The sequence below is a fragment of the Ursus maritimus genome, unplaced genomic scaffold (genome assembly GCF_017311325.1).
Source record: "Ursus maritimus isolate PB19 unplaced genomic scaffold, ASM1731132v1 scaffold_3, whole genome shotgun sequence".
Classification (NCBI taxonomy): Eukaryota; Metazoa; Chordata; class Mammalia; order Carnivora; family Ursidae; genus Ursus; species Ursus maritimus.
Window position 1 is genome coordinate 79,955,811 of NW_024425563.1, and position 27,112 is coordinate 79,982,922.

At 35.7% G+C, this 27,112-nt stretch overlaps 1 protein-coding gene across 2 annotated transcripts in view; it reads left to right on the plus strand.

The window, feature by feature from the left end:
* SEMA3C (semaphorin 3C) overlaps positions 1-27,112 on the plus strand; it is a 170,494-nt gene that overhangs the window by 108,469 nt on the left and 34,913 nt on the right. For both annotated transcript variants that reach the window (XM_040644318.1, XM_008686182.2), the window contains exons 10-12: positions 461-530; positions 2,284-2,428; positions 10,661-10,883. In XM_040644318.1, coding sequence (XP_040500252.1) covers positions 461-530; positions 2,284-2,428; positions 10,661-10,883 — 438 coding nt within the window. The remainder of the gene's footprint in view (positions 1-460; positions 531-2,283; positions 2,429-10,660; positions 10,884-27,112) is intronic.

The following is a 27,112-nucleotide window of genomic DNA, read 5'->3' on the forward strand; positions in this document are numbered from 1 at the left end:
CCCCCCACTTATACTCTCTCTCTAAAATAGATAAATAGATCTTTAAAAAAAAAAGAAAGAAAGAAAATGCAGAAAAAAGACATATTTCTATAGTTCTGCTAACCAGAGACACTCACTGGGAATCCTACTGTATCCTGGTGTATAGTTTTATGGTTTATAAGGTTCTAGTCTATGTTATCTACCACTGTGCCTTTTCCATTAAATATTACTTCATTAGCATGGTTTCCATTAAGTTCGCAGTGTTTATAAATCCCTTTAGTGTTTGTATAATATTTTATTTAACTTACTCTACCATGTGCCTATCATTGAGCTCATTTAGTTGTTTCCAGATTATAATGATGCTGCCAGAATACCTTTCTCGATAATACTTTTCATAGTTGAAATTATTTTCTTATGGTAAATTTTTTAAAATACAGTTAATATTTGGGAACTTTAAAATAATGCTGTTTTCCTTTTGTAGAGGATGTGTTTCTGCTGGAAACTGATAACCCAAGGACAACACTAGTGTATGGCATTTTTACAACATCAAGGTAATCATTAAACAATTACAGCTGATGGGTTAAACAATAAACCTTATTGAGTAATAGTAATTACTACAAAACAGTCTTTTCAACTTTTAATTTTACATAGCATTCAGGATGTAATCGTCCTGTTTTATTACTTTTGCCTGATTACCAAAATATATTTAAGCTGAACTAATGTTTTCAAAGTAGTTTTGAATGAAGTGTTTATAATGACTATATGCTATTTTTCTCAAAGAAAGAAAAATATGAATTATAATGCAGGAATAAAGTATATAAGATATTTTGTTTTAAGGAAGTAACTCGAAGACTCATGTTTCACCTTAAACTTTTGCTATTTCTACTAAAATAAGTTTTACTTCTGGAGCGATCAAAAATGATGACTATTCAGAAACTAATAAAATACTGCACCAGTTTTCATGTTCCATATGACAGTATTTTATATATTTGAAAATATGTTTAATCTTTTCTAACTTCTCTGGGATGTCCAATCCCAATTGTCATATATTTCAAGACAATTGCCATATTCTCACCCTTTCCTAGACATATTTCTGTTTATTCATTTTACACTGGGAATGTCACTCAGAATGCAGCACAGTACTCCAGCTGTGGCATGGCCAATGTAGAATGTAATGGCTCCCTTTTATTAGACAACCAATTATAAAGAAAAAAATGAAGATTTTCGCATTCTCTTCTAGTGGGGCAAGTACAGCATAATTGTAAACTGTGATGGGCCATTCAAAGTAAAAGAAAATTACAGGGATATTAATTATAAATCATATTTACACTTGCCCTATAAAATATGTAAAAAGATGTCTTTCAAGATTAACAATTTAACTCCTGTTCTAAGAGAGAAAGTAGTCTTGATTTAACTCACAAGGAATTGGATAAAGCGAAAAGAACCAAATTCTTAAGAAGAAAATGTTCATTTCAAAAAAATATTTCTACAGTGTTTGTCTTTCCCAATAGCTTTTTGAGAAATTCAAAATTGTCATTTCTGACCAGGGATGCCAGTGATTAATAATGTATCTTGTTTTTTTCAATGGGCATCTAAGTTTTCCATTAAGCATCTACTTTAAAAGATGTATGTAGGTCAGAAATGTTTGTTTCAATTAATCTGCCTTAGTGACAACAGAAATAGTTTTTAGTAAGGATCCGAACAAATTCTATGAGATTTTATTGACAAAGTTAATGTAATGAATCTCTTTTGGATACTTGTTTTTTTTTTCTGTCACTAACAGGAAAAATACATAAACTATGACAACAGATTTTTCTAGCTACTATTTAGGATACATGTAAGAACATTCTCACATTAAAATAATCTTAAGGCAAAGAGATACCATTTTCCCTTAATGAGATTTATTTCTCTGAGTTAAATTATGATAGATTGTATTGACAGTGACTTAGAATTCAAACTGGTATTTTTGACTAAATCACCAATTTTTTGTTGTTGTTAAAATAAACTAGTTAGAAACTTCTTTGACGTGTCCTGTGTTTTGGAAACATTGATAACTCTTCTATAACCTATTATTGTCTACTACCTCCATGGATAAATTAAATGTTTTAATGCTTCATGTATCAATGGCTTATTTCAAAATAATAGCAGTTTTTTAGCTTTACAGTGTGTACTGTAGCATTCAACTTTTCCATGATGAATTATATCAACTTTTTATCACAAACTTTACCATCTATTTTTTAAAATTGTATTTAAAAGTTAAAAAAAATAAGAAAATGGATCTTTCTTTTTTATTTTTTTTTTTAGCTCAGTTTTTAAAGGATCAGCAGTGTGTGTGTACCATTTATCTGATATACAGACTGTGTTTAATGGGCCCTTTGCCCACAAAGAAGGGCCCAATCATCAGCTGATTTCCTATCAGGGTAGAATTCCATATCCTCGCCCTGGAACTGTAAGTATCTAGGAAAGTTTCTTTGTTATTTTGCTTCTTAAAAAATATAATTTAACAAGAAATGAATATCATGTTGCTGTTTATTAAATATAACCATAGACCTACTGATATACTCATTATGATTTTTCAGGTCATTTGGGATTTTACAAATATATTACAGCACACTCTACAATTTTTTCTGGGTACTATTACTAATGAAATCTCTTTTAGACTTCAAGACAACTGGATATGTTAAGCCAGGCAGAGATATTTCCCAATTTTATTGGCATAAAAGCCATAGCTTGGAAAGTGTTAACATTTTGGTGGCAGCCTAAAAGAATTTGAATGCTAGTTGCTTTTTATAATATTAATGAATCTCACCTATTTTAATAAAGGAATAACCATACAAGAATTAATTTAGAGATAAAACATATGTAGCTCTTTCAGTTTTAAGGGATTTTTGAGGGATATATTAAAATTATATGCTGTATATTTCTCAGAGTAAGAAAATAGTATGTGTAAACACAATTAAAGTGATGTTATAATTCAATAAAATATTTATAAACTATAAAGTTTTGATGTATACAGGTATATCCATGTTTTGTAATACTAGCAGTATTAAGAAGTACGTTGAAAACTAACTTTTCCAGCTGCAGTTACAGACAGTGAACTGACAGATTGGAATTGAACTTTTTCAAGGACAACAATGATCATAGTCCTACTATCTGTTTTTCATTTGGCCCATTATAATGCTTTATTGAATTCTAGAATATTGATTAGTTTTCATCTCTATAAAATGTCATATAGTACACCGAGAAGAAACAATCGAGAGGAATATAATTTTCAGTTGACTCTCAAGAGGAATATAATTTTCTAGTATTTTTGCATTTCATAGAATATGGTTATATTTATAAACTGGGGTGGATGTGAGTAAAGAAGAATGGTTTCATGGAAAATAATCAAAAGATAATTGTTAAAATATTATTTTCTTAGAATGTTTCTTTTTCCTTTTTCCTTGAATATGAAATTCCCTCTACCAATATGCTTTCAGATATTCATCCCACATAATATTTACTAATTGTTGATTCACTTTATTTTTGTGTTATTATTAGAGTTTATTTGCAGTGTATTAATTCAGTCCTTTATTTTCTCATCATCTTAAATTACACTGCTATCAAATTTCTTTAAAAAATAGGAAAAATAGTTTGCTAAGCCTTTAAACCTATTTATTCAAAATTAAAAGAACTCAAATTTAGTTCCGTCACTAAGAAACTCAAAGATTAATCATTGATACATCTTTTATAGGAACAATTAACTTTTAATTAACTGGAAAGATTCTCATCATTGCTTTTTACCTATGAAACAATTAAATTTTAAAAAGCCGCACTTAATCATGGCTGGGGACAAAGTCCTTTCATACAATTCACAATCTCTTTTACATGATCTCTCTTCGATGCTCATAAGTCAACAGAAAGTGGAAAAATACTTAATTATTTTGTGTAACACAAAGAAAATATTAACAGATAAATTATCTTAGGGTACCTCAACTTGGGGTGTGTTGGATAAGAAGCAGAGATTACATAAGAGAAGGCAAAGTGAAAGGGAAGGTGAACAGCTTTCGGATTCCATTATAACTCACAGCTTTCATTATTTCACTCAGTGTATTTCATGCATTCCCAGGTGACTCACTGATAACCTATTCAAAGATAAATCTTCTTTTTGAGAATTATTTGCTATTTGAAGTTGACCAAGTCATTGCTTCATCTTAATACAGAAAATTAACAAGTGATTGTGATTGTATATGCTTTCATTCATTATTCTTTTTTAACAACTTATGTATGGGATTCGTACAGGAACAGTTGATTTGTATACTCAGTGAAAATCTATTTCCCCCCAACTATTACCTTAAGAGAAATTTCCCAGATAAACAAATAAAACAGATAAAAGAGAGCCATGCTCATTGAATCAGGTTTGAGGCCTCAGAGCCTCAGTCATTACGAGTGGGAACTTGTTTATACCCAGCTTACAAGAGCAGATTGTGTGCATCTCAATCAAGTAAGGATTCGCAGTACTAATGGAGATAAGCATGGGGAGAGGAGTTACAGTTTGGAAATTGACAAGCATTACAATTCAGGGATTTTTTTCCTGAAGAAAAGCCACCTCTGTTCCCACCCCTTGTCAGACTCTTCACCCGAATGACAGTTCAAAAAGACTCTCAGAAATCATATTGAGAAAACCACTCGTGTCGAATAGCAATTATTCTACATAAAATGGGGGAATAGATAAGCCCCTTTTAGTACAACAAAATAAACTAATGCTAAATTAGAAAATTCAGCTCACAGTCCCACTTTTCACTATTTCCAAGCTCCTAAGAATAAGCATGGTTTTTTTCTGTTGCAAAGCAGTGTGGTATAAGCCAGGGTTTAGTAACACACATCTGGAGCTGACGCCGTGAAAAAGGGAGTAGTCAGTACTTGAGACATATTTCTATAATGTGGTTTCTTACATCTGGTGCTGAGACCAAAGCAGCTCCCTTAAATAAAAAAAAAAAAATGTCGGATGAGTGATCCTTAGGGAGAGAAACAGTCAGGGTGGAGGAGACCTCTGGAACTCCTTCTGGAAAGCATACCTCCCAGAAGATGTGGTCCCTCCACCCTTCCCTGAGCAACACACCAGGAAGTCTCAGCTGTCTGACTCAGAGTGGCCAGTGTCTGTCTTTTTCCTAGGCTTCCAGGGTTTACTATCCCACTGATGTAGCAGGAAGACCTACAGCCAAGTGACACAGAGCATTCCCTCTTCTCTAGGGTTAAAAACATTGCTCCTGAAGTCCTCCCATGAAGCACCAAATGTGATTGCTGTACTTTATTTCACGACACAGTAGTCAGGTCAACGTCATAAATACATGACTGGATTCTTAAAGAAAAGACAGGGGCAGGGATTGTATACCCTCATCCTAATGGTTCCTGTAGGTGATTCTTTTAAAGCCGATTTGATGGCTATGTTAGCAAACTGCCCCAACTAGCAAGCCCAAGTCAGTGGGAAGAAGCCTGCCAATTGTGTCATAATGTTTTTCCATAAGTAATTCAAGTTTGTGGAAGAAACAAGACACCTTTGGTATGTTGCAAAGGGCGGCCAAAGACTGCAGATTCTCTCTGTGGCTGAGCTAACATATTACATTATTCTGTTGCAACGTGTATAAAGCTTCCGTAGAAAATTATTTTTGCTTATACTCTTCTGTTTAAAGCAGAATGTAATAAAAATGTTCTGTTTGTAAATATCTGTTTGTAAGTGGACTAGACCCATCTGCTTTCATCATCATGCTTTGAACAGGCCTGGTGCCTGGTGCAGCAAAAGAACACAGAAAATTCATGACCCACATCGTTAGTGGTGGCCAGAAACAGAGAACTTTACTGCTGGACTTTTGTTGATTCCATGCATCTTTTGGTGGTTCTTACATTAGAAGTATTTCTAGTCTTCATAGATGTTTAAAACATTGTTAGGGAAGTTACAATAAAATTAAATACAGAAGGTGTATAGACGTGAAAAATTCATTATATGTTTTTTCATATCATTATTCAAGACACATGAATAAAATAGACAATAAATACTATTGAAGTCTAGGTGAGAGAGACTGTAGTGGGACAGCCTTACATAGAGAAGGCATATAAAAAATAGGAGATTGAGCTGGCCCTGAAGGCAGTCAGATTTGGATAATTTGGGTGGGAAAGAGTGGTGTTCCAGACGAAGGTTACAGCTTACAATATAAGGCAGAGATAGAAATTAATAAGTGAGTTCTAGAAGTTCTGCCTGAGCTAGTAGGACTGGAACAGAGCACTCCTGTCCGCAGTGGGGGATAAATGGAGGTAAAATGAGGACCAACTGGTGCAGAAGTACCAGTCTTCAGCTATGTAAATCTTTCGGCTTTAAATAAAGGGCCTAGATTACAAAGGGTTTAAGCATGAGATCAGTTTCTCTCAGAATACAAGTTTCAAAGACCAGTGCCAGAAACTACCCCAGATTCTGGAATGCCATTTATTTATGTCCATGTATTTATCCATATACCACTTATCTTTCAAGTGTTTAGGTCAAGCTCCCCTTGACCATGCCAGTCACTCCTCCTCTGACTAGTTTTGCTTTTAATTTCTATAGTCTTTAACCTCAATTCCTACCTCTTTCTTCCACTTTGTGCTCTGTGATCCAGCAATGCCCCAGGAATTATAGTTTCCTAAATTATGTCTATCCTTAGTAGAAAACTTGTCTTCTAAGATAATGGTGACTTCTTAACAATGTTCCCCACTGGGCATATCAAAATGCTTTTTGAATAAAAAGTGTCCAAAGATTAGCTACATGAATTAATATATGGATATATTAATATTGAAAACTAGGATCACGGATGTGAGATTTAGGAGCATCGAAGGACAGCAGATGTCAAGAATACCGAAAAATAGGAAAGAAATTAGGTTGAGGGCAACAATTGCTGATACTTCCTTAATGTGGCATTGTTATTGTTCCTAGCATTTCACCCAACACTTTAGTAATCAAAACACTTAAAATGTCTTTACTCAAAAAAAGAGTGCTTATCACTGCTCGATAAACAGAAAACTAGAACTGGAAAAAAAACAGCTTAAAGGAGAAGTTTAACCCAAAGTACTTAATGACTATTTGTAGAGCTCAGTCAGCCTTCTGAAGAATGAGACATCAACCTCATTTATGGACAGAGGCTTTATTTTATGGCAGTATGTAGATGTTATATTATCTTGAGATTTCAATCCACATGCTTTTACATATCACAAGGTGAGGGATAAGTTAATTGCATCTTATTTATACTTGGTAACGTTACACTGAGCAAACTCACAAATCCAGACAGAGAATCTGCAAACAGTAATCCATTTTTGTTCTTGTCACCATGGTTGTCACTCGTCCTGTGCCTTACTGCAAAGTTTATGCCATGAATCAGTGGAAAAAATTAATTACTGTCAAAAAGACTTCTTTTGTAGTTTTGAAAATACTCCTGCCAGGAAACACTGGTTTCTAAGCAAGAAGTCATAAAACGAAAGTCCCGAACAGGGGACAGTTGAGTGAATATAAAATAACTGATTTGAGTTGATTTGTTTGAGTTACCTATTTAATAAGTACACTTTTGAGCACATGAGACATAATTTTTAACTGAATTTAAATTAAGTACAACCCAGAAACTAGACATTTATAATTTAATAACATTATCACTCATGAAAATAATTGCTAACTGGAAATTATATAAATTGGCTAGTAATATATGCTAACTTTGGATCTTTCTGAAACTTACAAATGAGAATGTTTGCAAATATTTAAGGAGACATCTCAGCTTAGCAAACCATAATTAGTGGTGTTTTATGAGGAATTGCATTGCCCGTGCATTTGTTCTTTCCATTTTTTCATTCAGTGAGCAATGCATTTCCCTTTTTCCACTTTGTGTGAGGAATGAGGGTAGAGAACACCCATAATTCTACACTTCTCAAGAGTATGGAACATATCCATCATTTTAGAATACCCTCAAGTGAAATTCTTTGTCCCTATTTAGTCTTTTTGTGGACAATTTATAAACATGTATATTTAAATAAAATGCTTTTTCCTAAAAGAAAAGTGTATGAGACCCAGATGAAAGTCACTTGATGGGATAATGAATCAGAGGCTTAGTTTTATTACTTGTCTTATTATCTTTCCTTAGTGAAGTCACTTAATTGCTCCCTGTGCCTTTCTATAAAAAGAGAACTATATTTACTGGTCCTGTAAAAAGTTCTAGTAATGTTAACTGGTCAAAGTGAGGCTAAAAATTGCACTCAGTATAATACAGTCTAAGTGAGTGAGGCAACATTAGTAATTTGCTGAGAGTTATTTGCAAATATGGGTCTGCCCAATGATACTGGTCCAGAGACACTAACACTGTGCAATAGCTGTTGCAAGGATTTAACCTAGAGGTCACCATTTTTTGGGGGGTCCCTAAGGTTGTTTTTATTTTTTTACATTGAGTTAGCATTACAATTCTGGCAGATTTCATATAAAATCCCACATTTCTATCTTCTGTTGAAGTCTGGCCACACTAGGCTTATATTCCTGCACAGGAGCAATCAGCTAGAAATGAGTGTTTGTTGCCATTTTTGAATAAGGTACAACTTTCCAGTTTGTTACTGTCCCCATTACATCCTGTGGTTTGCCTAGATGCTGTACCCGTTGCTATTGCTATTTGTTGCCTTCCTTCACCTTCTACCTCTCTTAAGACAGTAAATGAAAATTAGAACAGAAGCGCTTTTCTTTCAAGAAAATATGACAAAGTATTTTTGTTTTTGAAAGTAGAAATATTGTCAGGAATTTAATAGGATTGCACAAATAATGTGTATGTGATATACCTGACAGTTTCAGATTATTAACAGATTATACCTAACAGTTTCACTTGTATAACTTAACACTTGGATCCTATTAATGGATACGCTTGAGTTCCAAGCTTCAGCAGCTCCCAGCCTACCCCTGAGCTTGGCCTCAGATGCCCTATAAATGGAATCTTCTCCCCAGAAGCCCTTGTCATGCCTTTTTTCCAGAACTGCTGAAGCTGTCCAGCAGTCCTTTTTCAGATCTTACAATTGCTTCCTAGCTGCCTCTTTGAACTTGATGCTCTCAATCTTTCCTCTCCTGGCCAGAATTGAGGCTCTTATTTCATACAGCCCCTGCATGAAAATTGAATGCCAGATATAATAGAGTAATTCACTCATTAAATTACCCTTTCTTGAATATCTACTATTTCTCAGCTTTGGTATAGGTCTAAGAGTGAAACAATGAACAAAATATACCCAGATAGGTCAACACGTAGCTTACATTCTAGAGGGAGAAACAATCGACAGACAAGCAGCTAATACATAATATACAGTTAGGTAAATAGAGTTATGAAGAAAAATAAAGCAGATTAAGAGGATAGAGTGGAGATAGAGATGGGGAACTAGGTTTATATATGTCGCCACCCTTAAACAAGTAACTTTTGAACTGACAACTGGAGAAGGTAATAGGGAAAACCATGGAATTGCATGGAGAGGCGTGTTTCAAGTGGGGAATAGCAAGCACCAAGGTCCTGGAGGGGGAGCATGCTTGAGCCCCAAGAACAACGAGAACTACTATGGGAATGGGAGATGCACACCAGACATACAGGGGTTTGTAGGCCATGCTAAGCTGTTGGAATTTTATTCTAAGAGTAATGGAAGTCACAGGAGTCTTTTCTAGAGGGAAACTATCAAGTCTAATTTACCACACTCAATCCAAGCTCCGACTTCAGAGATCCCTCTTTTGGGAGGAGGGAATCGGAGATTAAAACTCTTGCACATTAGCGTTATGATTGAATTTGATAATGCTAATCTGTTTTAGCCAGTAACAGCATTAGATTATATCCACAAGATTTTTTTTTCTTTTTTACCTAACAACACTGTCACTGGCATAGAGTAAAAATAGAAAAGTGATGGGTGGGAAGTGTAAAAAGTTAAATACAAAATGGCATCAACTGCTCTCTGAAAACAAATGGAGTAGGATCAGTGGACTTAGCCTTGCTCAAATGGTCAAATTTTATATCTTTTTAATTCACTTTCTATAGATAGTTGTGTAGCCATGCTGTTTTCTCCTCAACGGATAGCAAATACAGATGATCCCCACTTAGAATGGTTCATCTTATGGTTTTTTGGCTTTATGATGGTACAAAAACAATACACAACCAACAGAAACTGTACTTTGAGTACTTAATCTTGGTCTTTTCCCAGGCTAGCGATTTGTGATATGATCTTCTTTCATGATGCTGGGTTGGGCAGGGAGCTGCAGCTCCCAGACAGCCGCGTGATCACAAAGGTCTACAACCCATACGCTTACCAACCATGCTGTTTTTCACTGTTGATACGCTAGTCAATAAGTTACATGAGCTATTCAACACTTTATTAAATAGGATTTGTGTTACATGATTTTTGTCTAACTGCAAGCTAATATAAGTGTTCTGAGCATGTTTAAGGCGGGCTCGGCTAAGCTATGGTGTTCGGTAGGTTAAGTGTATCAAATGCATTTTTAACTTACAATATTCCAATTTATATAATGAGTTTATCAGGATTTAAACCCATTATAAGTCGAGGAGGATTTGTACTTACAACAACTTAAGCTTCTAAGTATTTTGAAAAGTAGAGGCCTTTGGTTATCACTAAAATGAAGTAACTATTCACTAACTCGGCTCTTTTTAAAATGTTTTATTAGTGCCCAGGAGGAGCATTTACACCCAATATGCGGACCACTAAGGAATTCCCAGATGATGTTGTCACTTTTATCCGGAACCATCCTCTCATGTACAATTCTGTCTACCCAATCCACAGAAGGCCTTTGATTGTTCGTATAGGCACTGACTACAAGTACACAAAGATAGCTGTGGATCGAGTGAATGCTGCTGATGGGAGATACCATGTCCTGTTTCTCGGTACAGGTAAGTATTTGAGCTCAAACTATATTTTAATGTGTAGCAGAAGAGCATAATAGGTAAGGACCATAATATTGGAACCAGAGAGACTCCAATGTTAATGTCTGTTGGATTATCACTGAGGTATTTAAAGTCTCTATGCCTGTTACCACATCTGTAAAATGGAGTTAATAAAATAAATTGCTTCATTGGTTTATTGTGAGGAACAAATGGGTTAATATATGTAAAGCACCTAGAACAGTCCCTGGCATATATTATAGTGAAATATAATAATTATGAGCCTAATGAAAGGATGGGAAGAAATTTTAAGCAGGGGTAGTGTTTCTCTCAACTGAAGCAAATTCTGTGACTTTTTAATAAACACGTGGAGCCATTTTCCAGTGATAATGATAGATAGTTCTAGATAACATTTAAAAGTGAATTTAGTAACAAATACAGATAGCTTTTTTGAAAATGTAATAGTAGTATTTTAATTCATTCACAATTGTAGTTTGCCAATTTACTTTCATAGACAAGTTGAGTGAAAAATACTCTTGTTTATAGATCTACATGAATGTGGAATGGCTGACTTTATAGCAGGGGTTCTCAAAGTGTGTTCCCCAGACTAACAAAATCAGTATTACCTACCCAAGAGTTTGTTAGAAATACAAAGTTTAGGGCTCCAATCCAGGAGCACTAGGGATAAGACCCAGCCATCTGTGTTTTAACAAGCCCTCCAGGTAACTCGATATACACTAAAGTTTGAGAACCACTACTCAAGAGAAAAAAACTCTAATTTTCTAGTCAGGCAGTAATAAACATCTTTCAAACATTCCTGACCACCTTGCAGGAAGTGATGAAATCTCTTTACTTATAATATCAGAACTACTTCATGAAATTAGGTAATTCCTCTACTAGCTTAAGAAAAAGATATAAAATATGTCTGTGAACCTCATTACAAGATACGCAGTGGTGCAATATGTATTCTGAACTAAGAAATGAATTGCACTCAGCCCTCAGTCAATTTTAAATGTGGATATTTTTTCTTGGCTAAATAGTAATTTCCAAGTGTGCCTTTCTTATGAAATTCTTATTTTGTTCTTGCACTTAAAACCCCAGATCTGAATCTTTCACTTTCATATAATTTCAGCTTGTATTGGTCTGAGGTTGAGAATCTAATGATATGTACTACTTGGCATCCTCTTTCCCACTTGGACATATCGGCGTTTTCACTGATCCTCTCTTTGTTTGCCCCATTACCTGAGTAATTACCCTTCCTTCCCAGACTAACCATTCTCTAGTGTGTTCTCAATTTTATCCTTTCCTGCCATTTCCAGGACTTTTCTTTATCAGCTATCTTCTTACTTGCTTTATTCGTTCATTTCATTCTCTACTGCATCCTTGGCTTAGACACCTTACACTATATACAAAACAAAACTACACCTTAGCCCATAGCTCACCCTCTGCTAGCCTGCTGATTTTGCCAAGGTTTTCAATGTCCTCATGATAAGAAAATCCAGTGCCCTTTAACCACTGAGGTACTTCATCTCCTCTTTGCATCATTTGGTATTGTAGAATCTCTCTTTACCTGTCGCTTCAGCCACAAGTAATGTAAGTTCCTTCTCAGTTTCCCTCATGAGCCTAGCTTCCTCTTGCTTGTGAGCATAGGTATTCCCCGAGATTCTGTCCACAGTCCTCTTCTTCTTATGTGTTCTTTGGCCATCTCATTTATTCATTTGGTTTTAATTACTATGTGCAAACAAATCCCAAATCCCTAGTCGTTGTCATTTCCTGAACTCAATATTTGCATTTACATCTTACTTGTTTTCTTTGTATCTTAGTATTTTTTAAAAATTTTTAAAGTTTTTATTTTAATTCCAGTTCGTTAGCAGACAGTGTTATATTAGTTTCAGGTGTATAAAATAGTGACTTGACACTTCCATACATCACCCTGTGCCCATCACAAGTGCATTCTCTAACCCCCATCCCCCACCTGCCTCGCCACTGGTAACCATCAGATTGTTCTCTAAAATTAAAAGTCTGTTTCTTGCTTTGACTCTCTCTCTCATTCGTTTCCTTTGCTTTTCTGTTTTGTTTCTTAGATTCCACATACGAGTGAGATCATACTTTGTCTTTGTCTGTCTGACTTACTTCACTTAGCATTATACTCCTCTAGCTTCCTCCACATCATTGCAAATGGCAAGATTGCATCTTTTTTTTTTAATAGCTGAGTAATGTTCCATTGTATATATACTATCTCTTCTTTAGCCATTCATCAATCAATGGACACTTGGGCTGCTTCCATATCTTGGCTATTGTAAATAATGTTGCTATAAATATAGGGGTGCATATATCCCTTTGAACTAGTGTTTTTGTATTCTTTTGGTAAATACCCTGTAGTGCAATTGCTGGATCATAAGGTGGTTCTTTATTTAACTTTTTGAGGAAACTCCACACTCGTTTCCACAGTGGCTGCATCAGTGTGCATTCTCACCCAACAGCGCAGAGTGTTCCTTTTCCTCCACATCCCTGACAACATCTGTGTTGTTGATTTGCATCTTACATTTAGATAACACAAATTGTGCAACTCCTTAACATTTCAGACATCATGCTTCAAACTCAATTTATCCACTCCGAAGACTCTGAAACCAGTGCTTAATCCAGTCTCACGTATTTGTATTCTTACTGCACGTTCCTTTCAATGTTCTATTTCTCCTTGATATGTAATTTCTCTGCAGGCATATCACCGTGCCTGGTAAGCTCAATAAATATTTGTCAAGATGAATCAAATATCGTGACTATATCCATTGCTGCTCATATAATGAAGTGAATTCATAACTATTTGCAAAAGCTCATCTTCTTTTTGCATAGAAACTGTGTTCTCCAAATACGTAACCTCCATATGGGTGACTTTGAGGAGTTGCTCTTAGCCTTGGCTCAGATTATCTGGCATGGGGCTTGCATTTTTAAAAAATTCCTGAAGTGAAGTGATTATTTTAGAGTCATACTTCCCCTAATATCTCATATTACTCATAAAAAGTAACTGTTTTCTTTCTTTCTTTCTTTCTTTCTTTCTTTCTTTCTTTCTTTCTTTCTTTCTTTCTTTCTTTCTTTCTCCTTTTGGAACTTGTGTTAAATGTGAACTCTGATGTCATAGTTGACTTGTTTCATGAAGGTTTGCATAAAATATGTAGATTTAGCGGATGGAATTTTCAAGTCTTTATAAACTGCGTAGCAGTGTTTATTCAGATAGAAGGCAGTAAGAAACATACTTTTGCACAAATTCTTTGGCTTTTCTTACCATGTAAGTATCTGGCACCTTTACACAGACTTTTTATGTTGGTATTTAAATATTTGTGTCATTTTGAAAAACAGTATTTAGGCATATGTTTTTAATTGTACTGGGAAGCTTCCCTAATGATTGCTTACAAAGCCACATGAGTCTCTGAAAGATTCTAATAGGAAAGTACAAGCTATGACAATACCCCTGCCAACAGCATCTTTCTGAAGAGATGAAAACTCACTGAGCCATTGTCTTTTATCCTCATAGTCATATCAGACTATACTAGAATTTAGAAGCAGGGATTTCAATTTACCTGAAACTCTAACAGCAAGTATATTGGTATAAAATATTTGTTGCCCAAGTAGTTCTTGGATTGCTGATGAAATTTCTTCAAAAGAGAGTTCTTGGTGCTTGTTTGCTACTAAAAGTGAATAGAATAGCCTTTTCTGAAATGGGACTGGGGAGAATTACAGGTTACTGCTCCCAAGGATTTCTTAGCTTTGTGTATCTAAATGTCTTAGGAAGGGTATAATATGTCATGGTGTTGCCAAATTCCTCACTGCCAGAGAGCTTTTCAGCTGTTATAAGTAAATAATAATGTTCCAATTATTGCCATGGGGCAAGCTTCTCTCATGGCTTCCTTCTCTCTTTACCATTATGGAAATTTCAGAGGAATTCAATAAAGACATTAGTTGTCAAAGAAGATGTCATTAAAAAAAAAAACCCTACATGACAGCTAATTGGAATGCAAGTAGAATATTATTTAACTGTATTCGCTTTGAATATCATGAACAGTTTTGTAGCACCCAGAATCTCCCTGGTAGTTATATAGGCTCAGTGCCTACTAACCATTACAGTTAGCCCCTTACAGTGTACTACTATACCAGTCGAGTTTGAGAGGCTGGTAATCTGACCCTCTACTCTCCTGGTACTACTTCATTGTATTTTGTGTATTGCCAGATGCAAAGATAGATAGATTGATAGATAGATAGATAGATAGATAGATAGATAGATAGATAGATAGATATAAGGGGGGGAGAGAGAGAGGAAAGAAGAAAGCAAAGAAAGAAGGGAAGAAAGAAAGATAATTTGAGCTTTGTCTTCTCATCTTTTATTTCTTACAGTTTGTATTATCAGTGTCTAAGCTAGGATTCAGCAAACTACAACCTGGACCAAATCTAACCCACTGCATGTATGGTACATACGCTAAGAACGTTGTTTTACATTTTTAAATGATTGAAAAAAAATAACAAAAAGAATATTTCATGAGCACTGAAAATCACAAGATTTGTAGATTACCGTGTCCATAAATAAAGTTTTATTAGAATATGGGCCACATTCATTCTTTTACATTTTGTCTGTGGCTGCTTTTGAGCTACAATGCCGCAGTTGAGTGGTTGCCACAGAGACTGTTTAGTTCACAGAGCCTAAAATATTTGTTATTTGGCCTTTTAGAGAAAACCTTTGCTGACCTTGTTTTGCTTGATAGTTGGAAATTTTAGAAAAATGCAGACTTCTTAAGCTATTTTCTAATATGTAGATATAATACAGGAATTCATAATGTTGCCCAAAATAAATATTTCTCCTTTTTATCTTGAGTAAAAAAAAATTCTGCTGTTCTAATAAAACTTAAACTAGAAACAGTTTCCTTAATTACATTCCCATTCATTCTTTCTACTGCCCTCTCTAAAGATCTCATGTTGAAAAAAAATGTATTTTCAAGTCAGTGCTTTGTTTTATTCTGTAGCATTTGTTGACGTTTTGTAGTATCTTTGTTTTGTTCTGGGTTTGTGTGTGTGTGTGTGTGTGTGTGTGTGTGTGTGTGTGTTGCTTTGATTTGTGTTTTTACTTCTTAGTATTAGTGCTGTGGGTATTTGTGTGATCCTTACTCACCTACCCACTTTTTTTCTTAATCCTTAGGAAAGGCTGTAAACCAGCAGGCAGGAGCTCTCATAGGATTAACATTTCTATTTTAACTTTGCCACCTACTGCTTACATCCAGGCCATTTGTTCAGAGCTGACGGCATTGCACAGTGAAGACATTTTTGCCTGTTTTCCTTTTGCCTCTGGAGTTATGAAAATATTTAAGTGTCTGGGTCAGGTTTAGACACATTCTATCAAATTTATATTTTTAGCACTATATATGAATCAGAATGACATGTGGTTTCTGATGAAAGAGCGATACTATTCTTGTGAATGGGTGTTAGCGGTTTGGGATGATTTAATGCCATTATGATTTTTTAATGTAAGTTCGATACATGTGGTGTTCTGCCAAAGCGTTTATACAGTATGTACTGTTTCATGCTTCTTATTAGCTTCCGTTTCACTGGATGAGTACTAAGTTGGAATGTTGGCTCCAGTAAGTCCTTTGAAAGTGTGGAGTTTTGAAGTGTGTGCCACATATGTGACTAAAGCCTTAATATGTTTGCCTTGCAGCATTACAGGATAACTACCTTCAGAGTAACGAGCCAGTTTTGGCAGTCACATCTCTTGGAATGGCACACTTAATGAACCGCAGAGCCAGGCATTTTGATTTTTAAAGAACTCCCTAAAATACTCCATGTAAAATTTGATAGCTGGAGCAGTGCTTTTGAGCTCAGAAAAGACTCCCATCAGTTGGAAGCTGTGCATGAATGTCACTTTGAGGATAATGTCTAGACTTCCCTTTTGCTTGGGAGTAAGGAACAAATCCCTTTATAAGTCACTGGTTTTTAATAACATTGTGGTTCACTGCTTTCCAAAGCAGAATCTGGAAACTTCTGAGAGTTTACCAAGGAGTCTACTGGGATTTTCACAGCAGGAAAAACTAATGGAACAGAGTGCAGTGATGGCTGAATTGACAGGAGAAGATGATAAATCATGGTGTGATGACTGCTTGATCGTGTAGAAGAGTAGCAAAAAGCATTTATGTGGAGAGAGAGAGAGAAAAAGGAAGGTAACCCAGGTAGTGATTGCTAACCCAGAGATAAATGGTGTCATTTAAATTGTACTTCCAAAAGACAGCTTTCGAAAAATATATACATGGCTAATTGCTGAAAATTTTTATGCCAAAAGGCAGATTTTTTTCTTTAAGCTAATCTTCAGAGTCATATTCTCTTAAAGACAGCATACAATCTCATGTCATGATTATGCAAATTTTAGTGTGCTTAGTTTATCTGAATAACCCGTTTATTTATTTAGTATTCTACTTATTATGCAAAAAAGTATACATTTTGGGTTTCTGAAGTATTTATTACTATTATAAAGATGCTAATTACATTTATTTACAGTACTTACCTTTGCCAGACATGTTATTGGGTCTCATCCAACCCTTATCATTACTCTGTGAGGAATTGTGAGAATGCATACTCCATGGGGGGCAAGCTTATTTGTGGGATTTATTCATTGCTGTATCTTCAGGGCTTAGAATAGTGCATCACTCAAAGTTGCCAATCAATAGATATTATTTGAATGAATGAGTGAATGAGTTGCACTTACCTCCATCACGTTTGAACAGAAACTCAAATGAGTTAAGATATTAGATATTTGGTGTATGATACACTAGAATATCAACTCCTGCTGTCTGATTTCACACCCTGGGCATTTATTCTCTTCACATTACTACCTCATGGACTGTCACCACTTTATATCATTTACCTTTTATGAAATTAAGGTAATTTCATTTATACTTTCTCATTTTACTGTGAATTAAATGTTTCATCCACATAAGTTGAGCCGATGTCCTTGATGTGCTGACATTCAACATTAGTATCAGCATTGTTTTGTGTGAGTGACATCACTTGCTTTTTCCCACCCACATATTGTCACCAAGTCTTACATGTTAACAAGATACATCTTACAAGGTGAAAGACAAGACTTGGAACAGACTGGATTTGTGTGTGAATTAATGTAACTCTGTTAGAATTTAATGTGTGAATGTGATATCTTTTTATGCCAGTTACCACATATTCAAGAAGGAAGGAGATTATATATTGGGGGAGAGAAGTTGCAGGAGTGGAGGAGGTCTTCACCTTCATTTTTGATATATCACTAAATCTTTGCACATTTCGAATTTTTTAAAAATGGGGCTTATGTATGTCTTACACACTCACCAAAACACATGCAAATCTCTTTGGCATGCTTCTATTACTTAATTAAAATGGATTCTGCATATTCGATTGATATATTTGGAGGATTTCAGAATACCATTTAAGGAGACAGTGCCTCTCAAGAGGAGAGATGGTGATGACTTGCTCTATGACACTGTGACTTGCTCTATGACACTGACTCTTTTACTATTTAATCACTGATATTTTCCTAGATGACCTGAAAACAACTACATCCAAACCTCATTCCTGCATGTTGCCTTCATTTAACCCTTTACTCATAAATGAATGTAAGAAAATCTCCTAGCATAAAGACAATTTAAAATCTTTTGTCTGTGTATTAAGAAGAAATAACCACACTATGTTTTTGTTTTAGATGTGTTGCCAAGTTCCTCTGAGGCAGACTTGGCAGCTTTTGTCCCTAGGAAGAGAATTCGCAGCCTTAGACTCAGCAAGGCCAAGCCTTCTCAGTGTGATTACCCAAAGGAGGTCTATAGCTAGCTCTCAGTTGTGGGGGTGGTTCCTGTGGAAAGCCAGCTTTACAAGTTTGTTGTTGTTGTTGTTGTTGTTGTTGTTTTACTGAACTGAGAAGAATTCAAATTTTGTAGAAAATGGAAAGAAAGGTTTCATTTTAGAATATGAAATATAGTGTAAGTTGGAATAAAAAAATTGAAATTGCCTTTTCTGAGGTGAATCTGTGGTGCTAGAGACATAAATGTTTTACTTAGTTGTATGCTGTTTTCCTCTTTCACTCATGTGGCAGGTAGAATAATAGACCCCCCCAAAGGTCTCCTAAGAGTTGGAACTTGTGGATATGTTACCTTACATGGCAGGTTTGTTATAGACCTTGAGATGAGGAGATTTTCCTGAATTGTCTGGGTGTGCTCAGGAAATTACACGATTATGTAAAAGCAGAAAAACTTTCCTGGCTATCATCGGGGGGGAGATGTGACAATGGAAGACATGTCAGAGAGATGTGATTCTGCCTGTCTTGAAGATGGAGGAAGCGGGACCATGTGCCAAAGAGTTTGGTGGGTTCTAGAAGCTGAAAAACTCAGGGAGGCAGATGGTCCCGACAGTATCCAGAAAGGAATGCAATTCTCCTGACACCTTGATGTTAGCCCAATGAGACCCGTGTTAGACTTCTAGTCTACAGAACTATAAAGCAACAAATATGTGTTGTTTAAGACATAAAACTGGTGGGAATTTGTTATAGCAGCAACAAGAAACTATTACAACTGGGTTTTGAACTCTAGCTTCATTGAAAGATGACAATAAAGCTATTTGATGTTTCTCTTAAGAATTTCTAAAATAATAATCAATCTGATGTTTTAAAACTCTAGCAAAGCCTTTGCTCATTAATGCAGAAAGATAATATGTTTTGTTCTGTAGCTGCTTTTCAACCGGTACAGAATAACATACTGATACTATTTATTCATAAAGACACTATTTATTCACTCATTAGAATTTATTGAGCCTGTTTCATGCCAGGGCTTATGATATATAAAGAAAAATAGCAACAACACTTACCTTTAAGGAACTCATGGCCCAATGGAGGAGGCAATTCAATCTAATTCAATACATAGTATTGAGCACCTGTTATGTGGCAGGCTCTCACCGGTCTTCGGATACACCAGGGAACCAAAGAGACTAAGATCTCTCTGCTCTTCTGGAACTTACATTCTACTGAAAGAGAAAATGACCATAATTCATAAACAAATTATGTAACCTGTTTGAAGTTGATCAGTGCTAAAACACACACATACACATGCACACACCCACACACCCCTGGTGAAAGAATTCAGGGTTTGTCTCATTGAGATGGTTAGAGTTTAGCAAAGACTTGAAAAAATAAGAGAATATTTAGGGAAAGAGCATTGTAAACTCTTCGTAGAGACCAGAGTGTTAAGATCTATAATGTAAGGATCTGTAAAGTCCAGGAAGGAAGTGGCTGCCTGATACACATTTGAGACAGTTTTCTGTTGCTTCTTATCAAATTTCCAAAAGAGTAGTGGCTTAAAACTATACACGCTTGTGGGGTGCCTGGGTGGCACAGTCATTAAGCGTCTGCCTTCGGCTCAGGGCGTGATCCCAGCGTTCTGGGATCGAGCCCCACATCAGGCTCCTCCACTAGGAGCCTGCTTCTTCCTCTCCCACTCCCTCTGCTTGTGTTCCCTCTCCCGCTGGCTGTCTCTATCTCTGTCAAATAAATAAATAAATAAATAAATAAATAAATAAACAAACAAACAAACAAACAAACAAACTTAAAAACTATACACACTTGCTATTTCAGTTTCTGTAGATGAATGCTTGGCTGGAGTCTCTGCTCAGGGTTTCACAAGTCTACAAAGTGTAAGCCAGTAAGCCAGGCTGCATTACTTTCTGGAGTTCAACATCTCTTCCAAACTCACATGATTTTTGAAAAAATTAAATTCTTTAATTTTGATGCAGAAATGAGTCCACAGCAATTCCTTGCCACATGGATCTCTATTGGTCATTCAAATCATAGTTGTTTGCTCCTTCAAAATTAGCAGTCTTTCCCTTCAATCTGCTAAAATGGGGTTTCATATAATTTGGCATAGTCATGGGATTGACATGCTACCAACTTCATATTCCTCTTGGTTAGAAGCAAGTCACACATTCCACCTGCACTCAAGGGGTGAGGATATACAAAGACATGATTCATTAGAGGTCACCTAAGAGTGGGTCAGCCACTGCCTGTATACATTATAGATAAATCACTTTGGCAATGATGTGGAGCATGCATTACAGACAGAGAAAAGGAAACCAGTTAGGAGACTTTTTGTTTATTATAGGCAAGAGAGAATGAGAGCTTAAATTAAGACAGGTGTTAGAAGTTGGAGGTTGAGAAGGATTACCAGGTTCAAGAGATATTTTGTAAGAGGTAAGGACCTTGTAACAAATCGATTTGGGAAACGTGGAAGGGTGAAAACTGTGTTTAGAGTGTTTTATAGATTTGTCACTTGGCAAATAGATGGGAAGAAGTACAATTCACTGGTCAAGGGAGTATGGAATCAGCAAACAGATTTGAAGAGTAACGAATTCCTTTTTGAACGGAACACCCAACACTTTCCTGTCACCTGTTCTGCATCACAGATTGGGTGTATCACTGAAAATACATTAGCTTATCAAAATCTCACAATGACCCTATGACTTAGAATCAGTACCCTCATTTTACAGTATGGAAACTGAAGCTTTGAGACATTAAATGGCTTTCTTAGGGTTGTGATGCTATTGGGAACAATAATTAGATTCAAACCCAAGTCTGTCCCACACTGAGTTAAAGATTTGGCAGACCATCTGGAGGAATCAGTTGGAGAGTGTTGTTGGAGATACACTTCAGCAAAGAAGAACTGTGCTAGAGATGTAGATACGGGAGTCACAGCAATGTAGGTGTTAGCTGAATCCATGACAATACTTGAGGCCCCACTAGGAGACTATTCAGATAAGAATTTAACTCTGGGGAGCTCATTTAAGTTTAGGAAAATAAAGAGCTTTTACCAAGGAAATGGAGAAGGAGCAATCCTGAGAGTTAACCGAAGAAGAGGAAGTAGCATCATGGCAGCCTGGAGCAAAGAGAGCGACAGGCAGGAAAGAAGCAGTAATGGAGAGCATCAGAGGTGGTATGGCTGTGTTCGAGTGACCTAGTTATCCATTCCTTTCCACACTACCCTATCTCCTTTCATACCAGCGAGGTTTGAGAGGGGAATGGCCATTGCAGTTGAAAAGAATGAAATGTGAACAGGAGAAAGTAGGAAGAGGTCAGCAAGGGCAAGTAAACAGCAGGTTGAGAGATGACCCAATGAAGAGGAGAAAGCTCCTCTCTGTATCCGAGCGCCCAGAAACTTAGGTTGGTCCTATAGCCACAGAGCATCCATATGCAGTTTAAACTTGGACAATGAATGCGCAACAGCCTATCTTCCAGTCAAAATGTTGCAGGAAAGTAGGTTAATTAATGACCATAAAATTTATTTGTCTCAGATGAGTAATTCTTTCCCCAGATGTTGAAGGGTTAAATAGAGTTAGCCCCAATTTTGCATCTTTGGAAATTTAGTTGTTGCATCCTTACATAGAATGTACACCTGCATTATTCAAAGTAAGTCTATTTGGTTTAAGGTAAATGTAAACAAATTATTCATGATGTAATTCAATAGGAGTACTAAATGTGATGTGTTTGTTTTAGCAGTTTACAACATCCTCAAACGTTAATTTTAGTGATTTCTGAGACCCTTATTTGAGTATTCTTTAGTTGTATCACTAGGAAACTATAATAATGCATATGTTGATGGGTTATCACATGGTCTAATACTAAATTAAAAATTTTTTCTAACACAGAGAAAATTAGCTTCTAGAATCAGAACAAACAAGCATATTATATTGTAAACTTATTAAACACATTTTGATACCTTGGATATAGCAGATATTTTTCATGAGAATACACACCTTATTGAATAAATAAGTCAAATTTTTAAAATGGCGTATTTTCCTGCTTTCTGATTTTTTGGAAAGCCTCAACCAATCAAAACTGATAATTTAGTACTTCTTATAGAACTGCTAATTTAATAGAATTGTTGGCATTAAGATTTCTCTTTCAACTTTGCCCCAGAAGACTTTTCAGTCTACTTATCTAAATGTATAACTCTGAAACTTGACACAGCAGTAATGGATGCCAGAGTGCGTGTGCGTACCCGTGGTATTGTAGATCTACACAGGGCAGCACGATATGGAGAATGAACATTTCCAGAAATTTTCCTCACAATGACCAATTCTAATTTTGGTTGGGGTTTTTCCAAAACCTTGTTAAATACAGAATAACTTATTAAGAATAAGTATAATAAGTTATCCTTCCGATGTAGTTTTTTGGAATAGTATTGTTGGGGTTCGGAGCCCGATGGCCAAGAAAGAATTCTTGAGATGTCTTTGGTGCAAAAAGATGGTTTTATTAAAGCCTGGGGTCAGGACCCGTGGGCAGAAAGAGCAGCTGCCCAGGGAGTGTGAGCAGCAACTGATTATATACTTTAGGATTGGGGGAAGTAAAGATAAGAGAAGTTCCTAAAGGGCTCTATTATGCTAAACAAGACTCACGGGATTCTGGAGGCCTTGCTATTGTCAAGCTAAAGTTGTTTTCCCTCTAGCAAAGCAGTAACATTAAGACAGTTGGCGATTTCCGGAGGAATGTTATAATCTGCCTATCTCAAAGTATTTGTCAAAGGGCTCTAGGTTATACGGACCTTTAATTTTATCTACATTTTCTTCTGACACAAGACCTTTAATTTTATCTACATTTTCTTCTGCCTTTGTGTCGCACATCACTTGGATAATTCTAGACTAAGAATTAGGGAACAGGCTTTGACTTCAAAGAATCTAGATTTAAATCCTGTCCTCTATCATTTGTCAGTGTTATGACCTCAAGCAAATTATATAAATCTCTAAGCCTTAATCTTAATTGTAACTACTTCTTGAACATATTTCAAAGAATGAATGAGATGATATATGTAAAACCCTGAAGGTACTGCCTAGAATTTAATAAATATTCAGCAGGTACAGGTATTCTTGTATCTACATAGTAGATATATATTTATTGAAATCAATCGTATATGTCTATGAATATAAATATACAAGTATATATGTATACACATAAATATTCTTGAATTCCTACTGTGAATCCTGATGCTATCCTATTCACTAGACATAAGCAGTGAACAAATTACAAAATGCCTCTCCTTTCATAAACTTAATATCCTTGTGGGAGGAAACAAGCAATGAATAACATTTGTATATTTTCAGTATTACATTTGAGTACACTACATTAGAAAAAGCAGAGCGAGGAAAAAAAACCTAACTGCAGGTGATAGGTAAAACTGCTGGTCATGTAGGAGGCATTTCTTTTGTCTGGAAATTATAGCTAAAAGTAAAACACTGGCATATAAGAATAGTAAAAAATATATGTAACAAAGAGTGGGAATAAAGAAAGATAATTTCAGACCATGGAGGATAAAATTAGTTATATTCTCTGTAGGAATATAACTAATATAAGGAAGGAATAATATAATAATATAAGGAAGGTTCACATGGGCCCTCTCCTTTGATCTTGAACAGCTTTGTCAGGTATATAAGGTATATCCACATTTCATAGAGAAATAAAAAGGATTACAAGGAAGTAGATTTGCTCAAGTCGATCCCAATTGCAAGTGCAAAACCAGAATGGACACAATGGAAATAGAGGACTCTCTTGCATGTTGGTGGAAGCAGGTGTATTTTCTTTTTCAATAGTGATGTAGAAACTGCCATTAAGTGGGCTGTTAAGAGCAATGCTTACCCACTCCTCAGAGCTCACTGCAAAAAGAGAACCATCAGGGAGCTCAGTTACACACGGTGTTCAGCCTGTGGGGGAACAGTGCAAATTGGTTGTATCCCTTCTAATGTAACTGCTATTAGGTGATCTCAAGAGCAGTGTCCTGAATTAGTAGAGTAGCTCTACTAGGTCTGCTTTGGAATATTTACATTCTACTTTATCATTTTAGTAACAACTGGAACCTAATTTCAGTCTACAGCTGTACTAAATTATTTTTTTATTTGCCCAACTTACATATGCTTATTTTTTAATCAAGAAAGAGATGAACAAAAAAAGAAAGCAAGTCATCCTAGTTTATATTCCCTATTTGAAACCAAATGTATTTCAGCCTTCAAAAGTATTTGAATAGAAAAAGGTAATTTGTGCCTATATATTAGGGAAAAATGGCTTGCAGAACCTTGGACCACACCCTGTGAAACACATAGTGCTATTTCTGCAGTGAGACAGAAATCTTCACACCAAGTGTAATAAATTAAGAAAAAGAAAAAAAAAACCCACGTAAATAGCCTTACGTAAGTGCAGGTCAGGTTTTGCGACCAAATTAGTTCAAGTCAGGACAGATTTTACCACCAAAAGAACTTAAAAAAAAGAAAAAGAAAAAAAACCAACAACAAAAAATTTGAAAATTAGAGTTGCCGAAGAGGAGACAATGGGCCTCCATTAAAAATAGAGTGTAATCTCCTGCTGATATAGAGGGATTTATACTATAAATACTGATTATTTTTTCACTTTGTAAGATACCACAGATGCCTCTGCTTGGCTTTTTGAGGGGGAGGGGGCATTTTATTTTACTGGCACTTAAGATACTAAGAAATATTGTTTGCTTTTTAATAAAGATTTATTGGTTCATAAAGCTGAAAAACAATGGTAGGGTGGCTTTAGATGTGGTTTGACTGGGCCTCTGTTCTCCTTAGCAGGGAGTGGGATTCAGTTTTGTCCTTCTGTCAGCTATTGACCTCTTAACAAATGGTGGCCTAGGTTGATAAAGATATTTGCACCTCAATCAGCTCTGCTAGAAAGAGGATCATATCTGGTTCTCTTTGTTCTTCCTGTAAACCTGAGTTTCCATTTTGCATGATTTCCCTTTAGACTAAAATGCGTTCTTCAGCATTTCTTTAAATGCAGGAGGTCTGTAGGCGACAGATTTTCCCAGATTTTATTTATCTAAAGAATGGCTGATTTCATCTTCATTTTTAAAGAATATTTTCACTGGATGTGGAACGCTGGGTTAACTCCTTTTTATTTATTTTTTTCTTTTGACATTTAAAAAAGTCATCCCATTATCTTCTGGCCTCCATTATTTCTAATTAAACGTCATCAATAATGATATCCCTTGTTCTTGTGACATAATGTCTTTTTTCTTTTTTTTTTAAGTTTTTTTTCTATAGCTTTTGTTGTCAACAGTTTAAATATAATGTGCCTAGGGTCACTCTTTTTGTCTCTAGTCAGCTTAGGTCTCACCGCATTCCTAGATGTGCAACATAATATTTTTTATCAAACTTGGGAAATTTTCAGCCATTATTTCTTCACATGTTTTCTTCCCCAATCTCTCCCTGCTCTACTTTCAGAGCTCTACTTGAGCATATATTTTGTTTGATAATATCACACATGCCTGAAAGATTGTGTTCACTTTCTTCAATAATTTTTTTTTTCTGTGTTCTTCCAAGTGGATAATTTCCATTGATCTGGCTTCAAGTCATGGATTCTCTTCTTTCAACTTCAGTCAGCTACTAAGTCTATCGAGTTAAGATTTTATCTTAGTTATTATACTATTGTTGTCAACTATCCATTTGACTTTATATAGTTTTAATTTCTTTGATGGGTTTTTCTATTAATTCATTAAGACCATTTCTTCCTGGGGCGCCTGGGTGGCACAGCGGTTAAGCTTCTGCCTTCGGCTCAGGGCGTGATCCCGGCGTTATGGGATCGAGCCGCACATCAGGCTCCTCCGCTATGAGCCTGCTTCTTCCTCTCCCACTCCCCCTGCTTGTGTTCCCTCTCTCGCTGGCTGTCTCTATCTCTGTCAAATAAATAAATAAAATCTTTAAAAAAAAAAAAAGACCATTTCTTCCTTTCATTTCTGAATTTCTTTTCAATATTTTCAAAATATTTATGTAGCTATAATAAGGACTGCTTTAAAGTTGTCATTTGCTAAGTTTAACATCTGGATAATTTTAACTTCTTTTTCCTCTTATTATTAACCACACATTTTCTCACAATCTCTCTCTCTCCATGTATAATATTTTTTGTTGTTGTTGAATACTGTACATTACAGATAATATCTTGGCTTTAGGTTCTGTTATCTTCCCCTAAAGAGTGTTCATTCTTGTTATAGCAGACAGTCAGTTATTAGCCAATTGTGTAGAATGTGTTTAGACTTGTTTTACTCTTTGTTCAAAATCTTATGTTCAAGGTAAGTCACTCTAATTTAGCAGGACTCAAACTCCAAACCCTCTCCCTTGTATGTCTTATCAGGTCTTGGTTACAAGTTTTGTTAGGACAGCCCTAAAGT